This window comes from Euprymna scolopes, chromosome 27, assembly GCF_053919585.1.
Source record: "Euprymna scolopes isolate OS-2025 chromosome 27, ASM5391958v1, whole genome shotgun sequence".
NCBI lineage: Eukaryota > Metazoa > Mollusca > Cephalopoda > Sepiida > Sepiolidae > Euprymna > Euprymna scolopes.
The window spans coordinates 43,633,380-43,650,229 of NC_136508.1; the positions used below are offsets into that span (position 1 = coordinate 43,633,380).

Genomic DNA, 16,850 nt, shown 5'->3' on the forward strand with positions numbered 1-16,850 from the left:
TCTCTCTCTCTCATTCTCCCCGCCCCTGTATCTCTCTCTCTCTCTCATTCTCCCCGCCCCTGTATCTCTCTCTCTCATTCTCCCCGCCCCTGTCTCTCTCTCTCTCATTCTCCCCGCCCCTGTCTCTCTCTCTCTCTCTCTCTCTCTCATTCTCCCCGCCCCTGTCTCTTTCTCTCTCTCTCATTCTCCCCGCCCCTGTCTCTTTCTCTCTCTCCTATTCTCCCCGCCCCTGTCTCTTTCTCTCTCTCTCATTCTCCCCGCCCCTGTCTCTTTCTCTCTCTCTCATTCTCCCCGCCCCTGTCTCTCTCTCTCATTCTCCCCGCCCCTGTCTCTCTCTCTCATTCTCCCCGCCCCTGTCTCTCTCTCTCATTCTCCCCGCCCCTGTCTCTCTCTCTCTCATTCTCCCCGCCCCTGTATCTCTCTCTCTCTCTCTCTCTCATTCTCCCCGCCCCTGTATCTCTCTCTCTCATTCTCCCCACCCCTGTATCTCTCTCTCTCATTCTCCCCGCCCCTGTATCTCTCTCTCTCATTCTCCCCGCCCCTGTATCTCTCCCTCTCTCTCTCTCTCATTCTCCCCGCCCCTGTATCTCTCTCTCTCTCTCTCTCATTCTCCCTGCCCCTGTCTCTCTCTCTCTCTCATTCTCCCCGCCCCTGTCTCTCTCTCTCTCTCTCATTCTCTGCGCCCCTGTCTCTCTCTCTCTCTCTCTCATTCTCCGCACCCCTATATATCTCTCTCTCTCTCTCATTCTCCCCGCCCCTGTCTCTCTCTCTCTCATTCTCCCCGCCCCTGTATCTCTCTCTCTCTCTCATTCTCCCCGCCCCTGTATCTCTCTCTCTCTCTCATTCTCCCCGACCCTGTCTCTCTCTCTCTCATTCTCCCCGCCCCTGTCTCTCTCTCTCTCATTCTCCCCGCCCCTGTCTCTCTCTCTCTCTCTCATTCTCCCCGCCCCTGTCTCTTTCTCTCTCTCTCATTCTCACCGCCCCTGTCTCTTTCTCTCTCTCTCATTCTCCCCACCCCTGTCTCTTTCTCTCTCTCTCATTCTCCCCGCCCCTGTCTCTTTCTCTCTCTCTCATTCTCCCCGCCCCTGTCTCTTTCTCTCTCTCTCATTCTCCCCGCCCCTGTCTCTTTCTCTCTCTCTCTCATTCTCCCCGCCCCTGTCTCTCTCTCTGTCTCTCTCTGTCTCTCTCTCTCTCTCTCTCTCATTCTCCCCGCCCCTGTCTCTCTCTCATTCTCCCCGCCCCTGTCTCTCTCTCTCTCTCTCTCATTCTCCCCGCCCCTGTCTCTCTCTCTCTCTCTCATTCTCCCCGCCCCTGTCTCTCTCTCTCTCTCTCTCTCATTCTCCCCGCCTTGTCTCTCTCTGATCTAAGAGTCGAGCTTCAAAATGATACCAATCTCATAAAAACCCACCGCTTCTGTCGAAAGTTTTAGGCAAACATACAAACATACATTTAAACAGGCAGGTAAGATTTATATTATAGACTGGCTTGGGTGCCCAGTGTTGCCTGGGTGTTTGGAGGTGTTGAGCAAAAAAAGAAAAGAAGAAAAGAAAGTGGAGGTGTGTGTAAGGGCATTGTTTGAGCAAAAAAAGGAAAATTGCGAGTTGCGGTGAAAAAAAAAAAAGGAGTAGTAAGCACGCTTGAACTCGTAACGTGCCAGAGGAAAAAGAAGTAAAAGAAAAAAAACAGTCTTACTGATGTACCTAACGTGGTTGTGACATCACAGGCGGTCGAAATAACGCCTTTCATGCGACGTCGAGGGTTGAATGACTTGCAAAAAATGCCAGCGAAAAAACTCATCCACCCCTGCAGAAAAGTGCCCCATTAAAGGAATGAATGTTTTTGACCAATTTTTCAGTATTTGTCTTCCGAAGGGTCGAGCTTCAAAATGATACCAATCTCGTGAAAGTACGTCACCTCTGTCGAAAGTTTTAGGCTGACATACATACATACATACATACATACATACATACATACATACATACATACATACATACATTTGAACAGACAGGTGTACCTACCCAACATTGCATGGGAATAAAAAAAAGATGACTTCTTTATAAACAAACAAATTAATTTTGGCGTCTTTCATTTTGTCATCCAAATATTTTGTGGAAAAGGAATTTAAGAAAGTTCTAGGGTTTAATGCTAATCAATAACAATGTGTAACTAAAAAAAAAAATTCAAGACTTGCTTTGTCAAATTAGGTACAGTTTTTTTTTTTTTTTTTTTTTTTTTGTTTTTTTTAAATTGTCACTTTTGAGAATTTTGTGGAGAATCTTATGTGAATGATGAACCTAGCAAGAGATCCGATAAGAATATTTTAGTGATGGAGAAACGTTTTTAAAGAAAATTTAACCCTGGCATATTAGCAGACTACTGAAAGGGGGGATGACACTCAACACAAGAGGGTTAGGAAGACACATCTTTAAACAGACAATTGTTTTTCATTCATAACCAATAATAATAAAATATGATTTATAGTACACTAGCCTGGGTTCCCCGCATGGCCCGGGTGTTTGGAGGTGTGTGTTGGGCAAAAAAAAAAAAAAATGGTAGTAGGCAGGCAGGTTCAAACCCGTACTGCGAAGGAGGAAAAGAACGTGAAAAAAAAGTGACGTCGTTGCCATTGCGTCCATCCATCGCCAAACTGGAAGTGGTGAAGGTTTAAATTAAGGCTAGTCGATCGAAAGGAGGGGATGGCTTTCGAAAATATCCTTGCAGAAAAGTGTTCAGTTGAGGGTGACGGAATTAATATTTTTAGCCAATTTTTTGATATTTGTCATCCAAAGGGTCAAGCTTCAAAACGATACCAATCTTGTGAAAATCCATCGCCTCTGTCGAAAGTTTTAGGCAGAAATACAAACATACATACATATATTTAAACAGACAGTTGAGATTTATATTATGGATGAAAAAGCCTAAATCTAGCAAAATAAAGGCCAGATTTAGTATCAGGATAATTTTCTTATCCTGAAACAGGTCTTTTGTTGCATGTATGTTTTTAACGTGGAATTTGTTGTAGTGTTAACATGATTACTCAGACACAAACGAGTAATCCCAAAAAAAAAATCTCAAATTATTGAGTAATAAACTGTAACACGCGGAGGAATACCACAGTTTATCAAATGGATCTTTGTTACCTGAGAAGAACTGCAACTTGCCAACTGGAGTTTTATCAGCTTCAACGCGATTACTCGTACATAAGCAAGTCACCCAAACTGTTGGGTCATATGTTCTTGACAATCAATGATAGTCCACGCCCACCAGTATCACGCAGGGTTCGCACAGACTTGAAAAGTCATTGAATTTTCACTTTTGCGTTTAAAAAAAAATTATTTCTATCATTACTTTGAAAAATGCTTGAAAATATGGAAAATATTTTGAAAATGTCTTGAAAATTGTATTTTTTTTTTTATGTCCAGTAAAAATTTGTCGAAATATTAAAAATAAAATCGAAATAAATTCTATTAAATTATTTTTTAAGTATTGATAAAAATACTATTAAAATATTTTTTAAATATTGAAAATAAAATCGAAATATGTTGTTTTAAAATTGCATAACAGTATTGTGGATACAAGGGTTATGTCCCATTACCACAAAGGGGTGTAACTCCATTTTGCTTTTTTTTTTAATTTCATTTTAGGGGTGGGTAGTGGCGGCCGCTATAAATAAAAATGACCCCCCCCCTCCTCTTTTATAAAAATACTTTCCTCTTGAAGACGGCAGTTTTCAATGCCCCCCCTCTTCCCACATCCCACAAAAAAAAAAAAAAATAGAAAATGACCGAGATGGCAGCCATCTGGGTTGGAAAATTTTAAAGCTGTAAAGAGAGTTAATATTTGAGTTCGTTGTTGCAAAATTGCTTAGGACCTCTATCCAGCCACGGCTGATGAAACAAGAGCAGGATCCAAAATAGTTTCTAATCTAATAAGTCCCAAACTGTCTACCAAGCTCTGGCCCCTATCCTATTAGCACACTCTGGATGGAATGTGCTCTGATGAATTTGGTTCTCTAGTGCTCCCATGACGTAAATACCCTCAACTAATTCTTTACTGTAGAGATACCCAGATGACGGGAGTCCTTTTACTCAAATAGCTTCTTTCCTTAAGCTACTAGCTTTTAGAATTCACTCCTTGTTTTCTTAATTGTACCGACATGGATAAATTTAAATGTAATATGAACAAACATCTTCCTGCACAACTCCCCCACTGACAATGCCCCTATTGATATGACCCCTAATTCACAGTAGCCTCTTACATCTCAGTGACAATGTGCCTCATTTGGGAGTGAAAAAAAAAAAATGAATTAGAAAATCACTGGAACAAAATTATTAAAATTGTTATCCAATTGCAGCACAGTCATTTTCCGTAGACTTGAAGACAATTCGTAACTCTGAGCATCGCAATCATTTGCAATTTCTTTGTAACTCGAAAGTTGGGAAGTGAGGAAGAAAGAGCAAAAGAAGTATGACAAAAAGAAGGGGGTAGGGGAACAATGGATAGAAAATTGTTCACAAAGGCACACAAAAGGAAGCTGACATAAGATTGTTGGTCAGTGTAGGGCAGTGAACGGGAACAAAAGGACTGGATATATATTTAGTTATTTTACGGGTAGTTCCAGGTGTGGCAATGGGTTTTGCGATAGTTCACAATAGTTAAGAACAATCTTGGTGACGGTTGACGGCAGTTATAGTTGAAGCCAGATCATGGTTTGGGCTAGATCAAAAGAGCTTTAGCAGATTGAGATGAACTGACGTCAACTTACTAACACAGCCTTAGCACACAATTATGGACCTTAGCCTGTAGGGGGTCGATGGTGTCACACATGCACCCAGATTGCAACAAATATTTACAAAAAGCGTCTGTCTTTTCTTTTATTTCCCATGTTTTATTTTATTTTGTACTTGTGAGTCGACATACTCTCTCGGCAGTTGCTAATGGATGGGAGATGATAACATAGCCAAAAAAAGAAGATGAAAGAGAAAGACCTATTTTTTTTCTTTTTTACATTAGAGTCAACACTTATAAAGACCCGAAGGCCACTCGAGGATAAGGGTTAATGAGTGTACAGTAGTCGATGGGACACTATCGTAGTAGTCGTTAGTAGTGGAAATTTGGTGAATTGGATTACTTAAGGAGACGACTCACTAAGAATTTGTTTATGTTGGACTTGAAGATGACCAAATTGTAGTCAGCTGGAAAGCAGGCAAACGGAAGAGAGTTCCACAGTCGTACAGTTCTAAGAAAGAAGCTTTGTTTATGCAATCTACGTTTAGGTTTGGGCACAGATAAAGAATGGGGGAAATTGACAGTGGTTTCAACTAGATGAGTGTTTTTCGTGAAAGTTTGGTGAGGGGACCATAGATTGGAGCTCAGACGAGGACTTGCCATGAAAATAACGATAAAGCAGAGACAGGCTCGTAACGTCTCTTCTGTGAGAAAGAGATTGCAGGGAAGAGAAAAGGGCATCCCCCACCAGGCTACAAAATCTATTTTAAACTATGTCAAGATAGGATAAGATCTTTCTACCAGCTCCTGCCCAGATGTGGCAACAGTACTCCATCCTTGGACGTACCTGGCTCTTATATAGGTAGAGAATTGCATCAGCAGTGAGATATCTAATGGAGCGGTAATCATTAGCGCATCTGCTGTAGATCTAACAGAACGGAAACCATATTGCATGTCACTGAGGAGGTTAGTTTTGTTCGGGTGGTTGACTACTTCTCTATTTAATACAGATTCCAGCAACTTACTCATGATGCACAGGAGACTTATTGGTCTGTACTGAGAGGGAGATGACCGATCACCTGAATTTTTAAATACAGAAATAACCTTGAAGTTACCAAGTAATGGGGTAGCAGATAATCTTACATCTTCTCTGAACAATCGATTTGTACGAATCGTTTGTATGAATCTCTTTTTTTGTCTGTTCACATCCGCCCCTGTTTTTGCTCCACCTAACTATCGTCGTATCTCCTTTTTGTAAAACTGATAATGCCTGCGTATGCAAATTACCAATGCCTACAAAAGCATATATATATATATATATATATATATATATATATATATATATACTTTTGATTTCCTGTGAATAGAAACTCGACAAGCAAAGCAATGTAGACATTTTAAATCCAATAAGCATGAATATCTTTTTGTCACACGGTAATCAATGCAGGTGTTAGCGGAGAAGAACTGGTATTATTTCTTGAGTTCCCATCTCGACTAGTTACAATACCTTAGTCTATCATATACACGCAATCCATTTTATATACAGCATAATCATGTTGACACACCAATTCCCTTTAGATCATTAAAGTTAAGCAATGTTGATCCTAGTCAGTAGCAGATGGGTAACCATTTAAGAATACCAGGTGCTGTATGTAGGAGGATGTTGGCACCTCCCTGCAAGAAACCTAAAGTTGCTATCTCTACCAACCCTCATCGGGATGTACATGCAATTGGGGGAAGGGGCGGCTTGTAAATTTGATATTCCCTAGACACTTGCTCCATTGGGTGAAGCCAGTTCAACCTACCTAGGGCAAATGCTGCTGGTATATATTCATATTAATCTATTTAAATTTTCACTCAATTATTGTGAAAAAGGAAAAACCCAGATAAACTAAATAAAGCAATTTTTTGTTGTTGTTTTAATTTTATAATTAAAAACTACAGTACAGCACATTTTATGATTCATTTTGTTTTTCAGATATTGCAGCATCGGCTTTTGGCCGTGATTTCTTGGTCAATAACTCTTGTGGATGCAAAGTCATCGATACGTTCTTCGATATATTGAACGATGCGCCAAGCAAAAAGAGTACCAAACTGAAAAAGTAATTGTATCTTTAATTTTTTTTGTTTAAAATTTTTAAATGCGTTAGTTTTTTTCTTTTTCTTCTTCCTTTTCTTCCTCTTATCTTCTTTTTTATTTCTTTTTATTTCTGTTTTTATTTTTTCTCTCTCTCCCTTTTTCTTTTGCTCAACCTTTCTTTTTCGCTTTTCTCCCTCTTCTTTTTCTCCTTTTTTTTTTTACACGGTGGTCACCACTTATCAAGGCCCGGAAGCCACTCAGGGATAAGGGTAATTGCAAGTACAGTACGTTAGTGTGGAGATTTAATGAAGTGTTTACTTAAGAGGGCGGTTCATTAGGAATTTGTTAACGTTGGACTTGAAGACATCCAAGTTGTAGTCATGTGGGAAGCATGAAGATGGAAGAGAGTTCCACAGGCGTGCAGTTCTAAGAAAGAAGCTTTGTTCATGGAATCTATATTTTGATTTAGGCACAGATAAAGAGTGGGGGAAAATTTTTATAGTGGATTCAGCTAGACGGGTGTTTTTCGTGAAAGATTGGCGAGGGGGGGGGACCAGAGATTGGAGTTCAGACGTATGTGGAGACTTCAATGTTCACAATGTGGAATGGTTGACCCACTCAAACAAGACTGATGATGAGGGGGAGATTCTGTCATGATTTTTCCATTGCTTATGACCTCACTCAGATTGTTCACGAACCCACCCGTGTGCCCGACAATGACGGCCAGTATGCAAGTCTCCTAGACCTTTTTCTCACAACTTGCCCTGAACTATGTTCAGTTTCCGTTCTGTCTCCTATTGGATCTTCTGACCACTCAGTTGTATCAATTAAGATAAAAATAAAATGTAATAAGTCCTCAGACGTACCTCTCCATCGTACAGTATATCGATACACTATGGCTGACTGGGATAGTTTCCGTACATTTATATCAGATCTTCCTCTGCGTTCCATGTTTAAAAAGGATGTGTCGTCTATAGTATCAGACCTGACGGAATGGTTAATTGTAGGTATAGACAATTTCATACCCTCGAAAAAGTTCCAGCAAAAACCTAACAGCCAGCCATGGTTTTCTCCAGAATGTGCTGCTGCTATTGCGCACAGAAATCACTTTTTCCACTGCTTCCAACGTAATAGATGTATGGAAACTAAAGCCACTTTCAGGACTGCCAGCAACCATTGTAAGAAAGTAATAAAGAATGCAAGAGAGTTGTATGCTCAGTCCGTCAAGTCCAAAGTTGCTGAGCAGTAGCTTGGTTCCCATCAGTTTTGGCAACAGAATCCTGAACAGAAGCATGTGCTCTATCCCAACCATCATCAATGGACCTGAGTTAATCTCGTCAGCATCAGACAAAGCCAAACTCTTTGCCAAGAACTTTGCAGCCAATTCTACCCTTTGCGACCAAGGCCGCCAACCCCCAATATTTCCTCCTTTATCAGAAAACACACTATGTGATATACAAATATCTGTATGTGATGTTGCCAAGCTAATCAAAAACCTTGATTCCAGTAAAGCAACCGGCCCTGACGGTATTCCAATTATAGTACTCAAAAAACTTCAACCAGAACTAGCACCCATACTTACAAAACTGTTTAAACATTGTCTTAAGGAGAATTGCTTCCCATCACCCTGGAAAATCTCATCAGTATACCCTGTATTTAAGAATTCAGGTGATCGTTCATCCCCCTCTTAGTACAGGCCAATAAGTCTCCTGTGCATCATGAGTAAGTTGCTGGAATCTGTGTTAAATACAGAAGTAATCAGCCATCTCAACAAAAATAACCTTCTTAGTGACACACAATATGGTTTCCGTTCTGCTAGATCCACAGCAGATGTGCTTACAGTTATATCTCATAGGATTAGCAAATCTCTCGACAGAGGCAACCTTTCTAGGGCAATTGCTCTTGACATATCAAAGGCCTTTGATAGGGTATGGCATAAAGGTTTACTTCACAAGATCTCCAGCTATGGTATAGCTGGAAATGTCTTCTGAATTATTAAATCATTTCTCTCTGATAGGTTCATAAGAGTAGTAGTTGATGGGCAAAAATCAGAAGCTCACAGTATAAATGCTGGAGTCCCTCAGGAGTCCATCCTGGGCCCAACTCTTTTCCTGATCTACATTAATGATCTTCCAAATCACATCCTTACATCATTCGTAGACATTTTTGCTGACGGCACTACCATCTATGGTAGCACATCTAAGACAGTAAACGACCAAGTTCTCTCCGATTCTCTCTCCTTGATCACATTGTACAATGGGGAAAGGAGTGGTTGGTTACTTTTAATGCATCTAAAACCAAGCTTCTCTCTTTACATCATCAACGTTCTGATCCCCATCTGGCATCAATTAAAATGAATGGCTCTCGTCTTGGGGAGGCCTCAAGTTTTGACAGGCTTCTGGGCTTGACCTTTACTCCTGATCTTAAATGGAATACGTACATCAAATCTGTTGCCAAAGCCGCTGGAAAAATGGTGGGATCTTTCTATCGATCCAGTAGATATCTCACTGCTGATGCAATTCTCTATCTATATAAGAGCCAGATACGTCCAAGGATGGAATACTGTTGCCACATCTGGGCAGGAGCTGCTAGAAAAGACTTGTCCTGCCTTGATAGGGTTCAAAATAGACTTCGTGGCCTGGTGGGAGATGTCCTTTTCTCTTCGCTGCAACCTCTATCTCACAGAAGAGATGTTACGAGTTTGTCTCTGCTTTATCGTTATTTTCATGGAAAGTGTTCAACTGAGTTTCAATCTATGGTCCCCCCTCGCCAAACTTTCACAAGAAACACTAGACTAACTGAAAACATTATCAATAATTTTCCCCACTCTTTATTTGTGCCTAAACCTAAACATAGATTCCATGATCAAAGCTTCTTTCTTAGAACTGCACGCCTGTGGAATTGTCTTCCGTTTTCCTGCTTTCCAGCTGTCTATAATATGGTTGTCTTCAAGTCCAACGTGAACAAGTTTCTGATGAGCTGTTCCACTTAAGTTAACAAATTTACCGAACTTCCATTAATATCGATTAGTATATTGTCCTTTTGACTACTCTACACTCTTCAACCCTTATCCTTGAGTGGCCCATCAGCCTTGATAAGTGGTGACGCCTATGTAAAAAAAAAAAAAACCTGCCATGGAATTCTATCCCCTTCTTCCTCTTCTTTTTCTCCCCTTCTTCTTCCTCTTCTTTTTCTCCCCTTTTTCTTCCTCTTCTTTTTCTCCCCTTTTTCTTCCTCTTCTTTTTCTCCCCAATATATATAGTAATATTTGTCTGAGGATCGATCTAAGAAATACATTTGGCATTAGTTTCAAATTTTAATGTTTTCTTTTTTTTTTCTCTGTAGGGCCAATAATACTTTGTTTTTCTCAAAGACTGCCTAGGACAAGTGGCCTTTATTCAGTGGTTAATAACTGCTAATCCATTATAAGTGGACGATATTTTGTGGCCAGTTTATACAAAATTTGGTACTTGTTTAATGTTCCTGCTGTTAGTGGTGAGGACACGATTGCTGTGTGGATCGGTCATCATGCATTTTGTTTTTGTTATGTTGATATAAATCCTGCTTAGGCAATCGAGGAATTTTTGGAGTTGTTTCTGAGAATTGTTACTTAATGTGATGTCATCGGCATAAGCAAGATTTGAAAGTTGTTCTTGGCCTTCGGGCCGGGATCAAAGTGTAGTATCTGTTCCGACAGATACTGCAAGCAAAGGCCATATATGGGGGCAACCCCACATATAAGACCTTGGTCAATGTAGGGGCAACCCTTCATACCAATTGTCACTATCCAGCACCTCTACTCCCCGGGGAGTTGGTCCCCATTTCCCCTTCACTCCTCACATTAAAAATCGGCCTTGTGCCTAATTTGCTCAGTGGGGGAGCAAATATATACCCCCCCCCACTCTATACTGGGACAATTATTATTTTTGGTCACAACCAGAGTGTCCCCTTTTTACCCTACTTTTAGGGGAGCTGGTTTTCTCCCACATTAAAAAATGGTCTTGTGCCTAATTTGCTTTGGTGGGAAAGCAAATAAATACAATTAACACAATAAGCAAGATTTGAAATTAGTCGGCCACCAATTGTGAACCTTGACATGCTGTATGACTCAGCATTATATATGACTGTGGCTATCACGATACAGACCAGCAATGCTGAAAGCATGTCTCCTTGCTTGTCCTCCTTTTAAAATTTTAACTGACCTGGTGATTTCGAGGTCAGTCTTAATTAATCCACTCCCAGGTACCAATCTGAAAATTTCTGTGACTCTGTACGGTACATACAGCGCCTAGCCTAGTCTTCCCAAATGATGCATATACTGGGTGACCCCCCAAAAAAGAGAGGACATTCAATTGTTTTTCTAAGCATTTTACAGTCAACGGAGAAAAAAGGCCAAAGACCCTAGTGTTTTGATGTGAGGTTTTGAATATAATAAACTAGTTATAACCAAAGTTTCATTTCATTCAGACAAAACACTAAGAAACAGGGCCTAATTAGAGTTGGGGCCCGTTTTTTTGGGGTCACGTTGTATATATTAGTAATGAGAGAATTTTAATATTTTTCCCCGCTTCTGTATTAAATTCCTGATTCCGATACAATTTTACCGATTCCAATTCTTTATAAATCTTAAATATTTAACCATGAAGTTGTTATATTTTCCCGATTAAAACACACGCTAAATATGCAGATATTTTTTTAAAAGAATAATCTATAGATTTTAGGGTTTTTTCATTTTGGATAGATTTGATCCAATCTTGAGGGATAACATTACCATAGCAAACAGAAAGGATGAGTGTATGGATTGTGTTGGCAGCACTATCACCTCCAAACAACAATAATTCAACGTATGTGTATATATATATTTTTTATTTATTTATTTATTTTTTTATTCAATTTTCACCCCAAACAAGGCACAGTGCCACTTTGAAGCAGGGGGCTACTATTAGGGAATTAATTAGCGGGGTCATTATGAAGGTAAAAGAGTAGAAAGATGTTTGTTAACATTACACTTGAACTTCTGCATATCATTGCAGTTGGGAAAGCAGAATCCCGGAAGGGAGTTCCAAAGACCCGCAGTTCTGGGGAAGAAACTATTGGAGTAAAAGGCTTTCTTGCACCTAGGGATCTCTACTGTAAAGGGATGAGACTTAGTAGCTTGTCGGGTTTGTCGGGGGTAGTTACGTCGGGGAGGTACAAGTGTTTGCAGTTCATCAGAGCATTCACCATTAAAGTATTTGTAGAACAGGCAGAGGGATGCAACATCTCGTCGATGAGACAGAGGTTGAAGCCTAGATGACAGTTCAGGACCTATCAGGTTGGCGACTCTTTTTTTAACCCTGTCCAGGAGCGAGAGACAAGCAGCAGATGCACCAGCTCAGATGTGACAACAGTACTCCATACATGGGCGAATGGTTGCCTTATAGAGGTATAGGATACTGGCAGGCGTAAGTAGTTTTCTAGCACGGTAGAGGGAGCCAACCTTCCTTGCAGCAGCCTTGGCAATGCTCTCAATGTATCTATTCCAGTTCATATTCCCTGTAAACATTAGGCCGAGGAGTTTAAAAGAAGTATTTTCAGGCAATGTGTTCTTGGCCATTGCTATTGGTGGTAGAGAAGGTTTCTTGTAGTTATTGAAGGAAACAAGCTTAGTCTTAGCAGCATTGAATGTGACCAACCATTTTTGTCCCCATTCCACTACGGATTGGAGGTCATCCTCTAGTGTTTCTGCCATTTCCTTGGATATGTGTTCATTTGTTTTCCCCTCATATCTGTTATAGAGAGTGGTGTCATCGGCAAATATACCCATCTCCGAAACAATTTTATCAGGGAGGTCGTTTATGAATATCAGGAATAATAGAGGTCCAAGGATAGACCCCTGAGGTACTCCCGCATTTATGTCATATTGGTTGGATTTGATTTTTCTATTACTTAAGAAGGATTTAATTACATTATGAATTCTTCCAGTGATTGCATATGATCTAATTTTCCTTAGAAGACCATCGTGCCATACCCTGTCAAAAGCCTTAGATATATCAAGGGCCACCGCTCTACCCTCCCCTGTCTTATCCAATGAATGGTATATACGTTCAGAAACTACAGTTAAAATATCTGCTGTTGAACGGGCTTGCCTGAATCCATATTGTTTGTCAGTCAGGAGTTTAGCAGCTGTTAGTTGCTGGACTAGGGCTTGATTAACTAAGGACTCAAATATTTTGGCGAAAAGCGGGAGGAGGCTAATGGGGCGATAATTTAGTGGGTCAGTTCTTTCACCAGAATTCTTGAAGACTGGTACCACAGAGGCGGTTTTCCAGCAGTTGGGAAAACAAGATTTGTTAAGGCATTTATTGTAAAGTTTGGACAGAACTGGAGCAACCTTGGCAGAGCATTTTTTTAATAGCACAGACGGGATGAGATCTGGTCCACATGCTTTTGAGGTGTCTAGGTTTTTTATAATAGCATGTACCTGAGAAGGGGTGATTTTCAAATCGTCAAGTGTGGCGTCTGTTCGCAGAGGAAAATCAGGGAGTGAGTGGTGTACCGAGTTCAGTGTGGAGTTTGAGGCAAACCGACTGGCAAGCAGATTAGCCTTGTCAGTTGCCATGCAAGCAACCTCATGATTGTTTGTTAGTGGGGGAATAATTGACTGTCCATTATTAACTACGCTGTTGTAGATTTTCCAAAAATCCCGGGTTCCTAATTTCTGTGCTTCGATGCGCTTTCTGGTGGTTTCAGAGTAATCTGTCTTAGCTGTGTCTATCACTCTCTTATAATTATTTCTAGCTTCTATAAACTTCTGTTTATTTGAGCTGGACTTATGTCGGTTGAATCTGCGGAACGCACGCTGCCTTTGACAAATGGCAGCTGCACAAGCAGAAGTAAACCATTGGGGAGAGTGGGGCTTGCTATAGTATTTCCGTGCGGGAACATGTGCTTCAATAGCAGTTTTGAACCATTCAGTTGTCTCATTTGCACACTGTTCCGCTGGAAGAGTAAAGATATTTTGCCATGGGGCATCTCTGATGGCTTCCCAATCAGCCTTTTTGTAATACCTCGTTGTTTTGAGTAGTGGGTCTTCAGTTTTAGGGCGAGAATTTAGGCTGATTTCTACCATTATCACAGCGTGATCAGCATTCCCGAGTGGGCTGTGGGCATTTGTTGTACAGTCATTGGGAACCGTTGTCAGAAAGAGATCTAGAAGTGAGGCATGTTGATAGTGCTGGTCTGGGAAACGTGTCGGAAATGTAACCAACTGAGATAGGGAATGAGATATAGAGAAGCTATGTGTTGCGCTACCAGCTACGTCTGTGTGATTTGAGAATCCTAGCCAGTTACTGTAGTGGACATTGAAGTCATCAAATACATGTATTTGTGCGCTAGTATTGAGGGAGAGTGCTATATCTATGCTGTCTGAGACTTTGTTTATTAGGGTACAGTCTTGGTTATATATATATATATATATATGTATCTATATGTATGTAAATATATAGATATTAGTAATGGGACGATTCCAATATCCCCCCCCCCCCCCGATTCCAATACAATTACCGATTCGGTACTAAATTCCCAATTCCGATACAATTACCGAATCCGATTCTTTATAAATATCTAAATATTTAACTAGAAAAGTGTTATTTCGTCCCGATTACTGTAGAAACATATCTTACATGTCCCTAAATTTTCACAAACATAAAAACAAACTTGTGAGAGGGGGGGGGTGATCTAGATATTTTAGTCTTACTGGAAGTTTAAATCAATAAATATTTATTTTATTATTACTACAAGCAGTGGGAGATGTTTCTTAAACCAAAATCAAATAAAAAAGATAATTTAAGGAATCAGTTTTGGCATTGGAAAATAAGGTCTGATTCCGATACCCCAAAAAGCTCTGATTTTTCCGATTCCCGATTCCGATTAATCATCCCAACACTAATATATATATATATATATATATATATATATATATTGAATGTTTTTTTTCACAAAGGTTGTCTTCGAGAAATTTGTGTTTAAGCGACAGGAATGCAAATGCTGACCTTTTCACCATGTGCGACATTGGTGGTATTGATTCCTTTCTCATAAAATCACAGCTGCACTGGACTGGTCATGTGTTGCGTATGCAAGAGGAAAGAATTTTAAAATTGTTGATGCAAAGTTAACAGTGGTTACTAGACAAGCCGATCATTACTTAGGTACAAGGACAAATTAAAAAGCAATCTCCTAGCTGCGGAAATAAATGTCGCTGCCTTTGAAGAATCTGATTGATCGTAATGAATGCAGGTTTACATGAAAAATGCAGCATTAAACTTCGTCAGACTAGGGAAAGAAATAAATTATCGTCCGCTGTCTCAGCCATATACTCCAACAATTCACACTCTTGCACTATTTGTAGATTTCTTTGTAGATAATTGGCTGTACTGAAATGTCATCTGCAACTCACACATAGGGTTGAATAGACAAAGTTGCAAGAACCTCATATGTCGTAATCTATGGAAGAGTCCATGACATATATTTATTTCCACAGCCAGACACCGTCGCAATTCACAAAAGCCATGGTCGTCATGGCTCTTGTGAACTGCGACGTTGTCTGCCTGTGGAAATAAATATATATTCTCTCACATTCTGTAGGTCTCTCTCTCTCTCTCTCTCTCTCTCTCTCTCTCTCTCTCTCTCTCTCTCTCTCACACACATATATATAAGCAATGTAAAGTCACACATTTTAGAAGACATTTGTTTTAATGAATTTAAATAAGAAAATTTGAAAACCTGAAAATGCTGAGAAATGATTTGATGAGAAATCATTTTTTTATTTACTTTTTTTTTGTTGTTGTTATTAAATTCCGAATTTTCGACAATTACCTGGCTTTATCAAGGAGATGTCTGTCCGATTATATTTTTTTTCTTCTTCATAATGATGCAATAAGAGGTCGAAGCCTCCCATGTGTGACTTTAAATTGCTTAAATTTTGCACTTAAACCAATATATATATATATATATATATATATATATATATATATATAATCATAAACTAGTTCTACTTGCATATTGAGCTCTCTTAAAATAAATACTGAAAATACATAAAACATATAACCTTTATAACATTTTATGTGGATGCATGAAATAATATGTATACTTGAAAATAGATGTCTTAAAGAATGAATGGTGCTTGCAAATGCTGTAGACTTTTATGCTTGTTTTGAAAGCCACAGTAGCTGGTTGCTCTTTGTCAATCAATGTCAAAATTAATAAATTGCATATTTAATAATATATAGGCAGCATTTTCTCATTTAGACAAATATTATTGAATAGCAAGGAATTATTCTGTTTTACAATTTTCCTTTTTATCTTCTCCAATCTCCAAATAGTCTTTTCTGTGTTCTTCTAGAAATTGTATATGTTGGATCAATAATCGTGAGCGCTTTCGACAGAAGTATTTCTATCATCCTCAGGCATATTGTAGAAATAAATGTAGAGATTGTTTTTTAATTTACTTACATATATATTTTTTCCTAGTCACGTGGTAGCTTGTTACAAGTTAGGTGGGCAGACATTTTTTTTTTTTTTTACATATATTAAACACATTTATATATACAAACACATATATACATTTTCAAACATTTATCCCAAACATTTCAAAACGTTCCGGCTGCACTCATAATTAATATTATTTATTTGAGGCTTCTTTGTTTTAATGTACAATGCTTCGAGTATTCTTAGCCTATTTACATTTCTCTCACTCTGCAATACTCTTGTATTTTCTACCATAATTCTTTGAAATTCCGAATGTTGGCAGCCATGTCCCTTCAAATGTTGTGATATGGAGCTAGAGTCAGAGAGGTGGAGAGTCAATCTTCGCAACAATGTGTTAGTTGTTGAACCAACATAGCTACTAATATTTTGATTTTTTGTTTGAAAATGTATATATGTGTTTGTATATATAAATGTGTTTAATATATGTAAAAAACAAAAAAAAAAAAAAGTCCGCCCACCTAACTTGTAACAAGCTACCACGTGACTAGGAAAAAATGTATATATAAGTAAATTA

General features: G+C 39.3%; 1 protein-coding gene across 2 annotated transcripts in view; it reads left to right on the forward strand.

Moving 5' to 3' along the window:
- LOC145248840 (heat shock factor 2-binding protein-like) overlaps positions 1–16,850 on the forward strand; it is a 592,183-nt gene that overhangs the window by 525,510 nt on the left and 49,823 nt on the right. For both annotated transcript variants that reach the window (XM_080110563.1, XM_080110564.1), the window contains one exon: positions 6,707–6,830. In XM_080110563.1, coding sequence (XP_079966689.1) covers positions 6,707–6,830 — 124 coding nt within the window. The remainder of the gene's footprint in view (positions 1–6,706; positions 6,831–16,850) is intronic.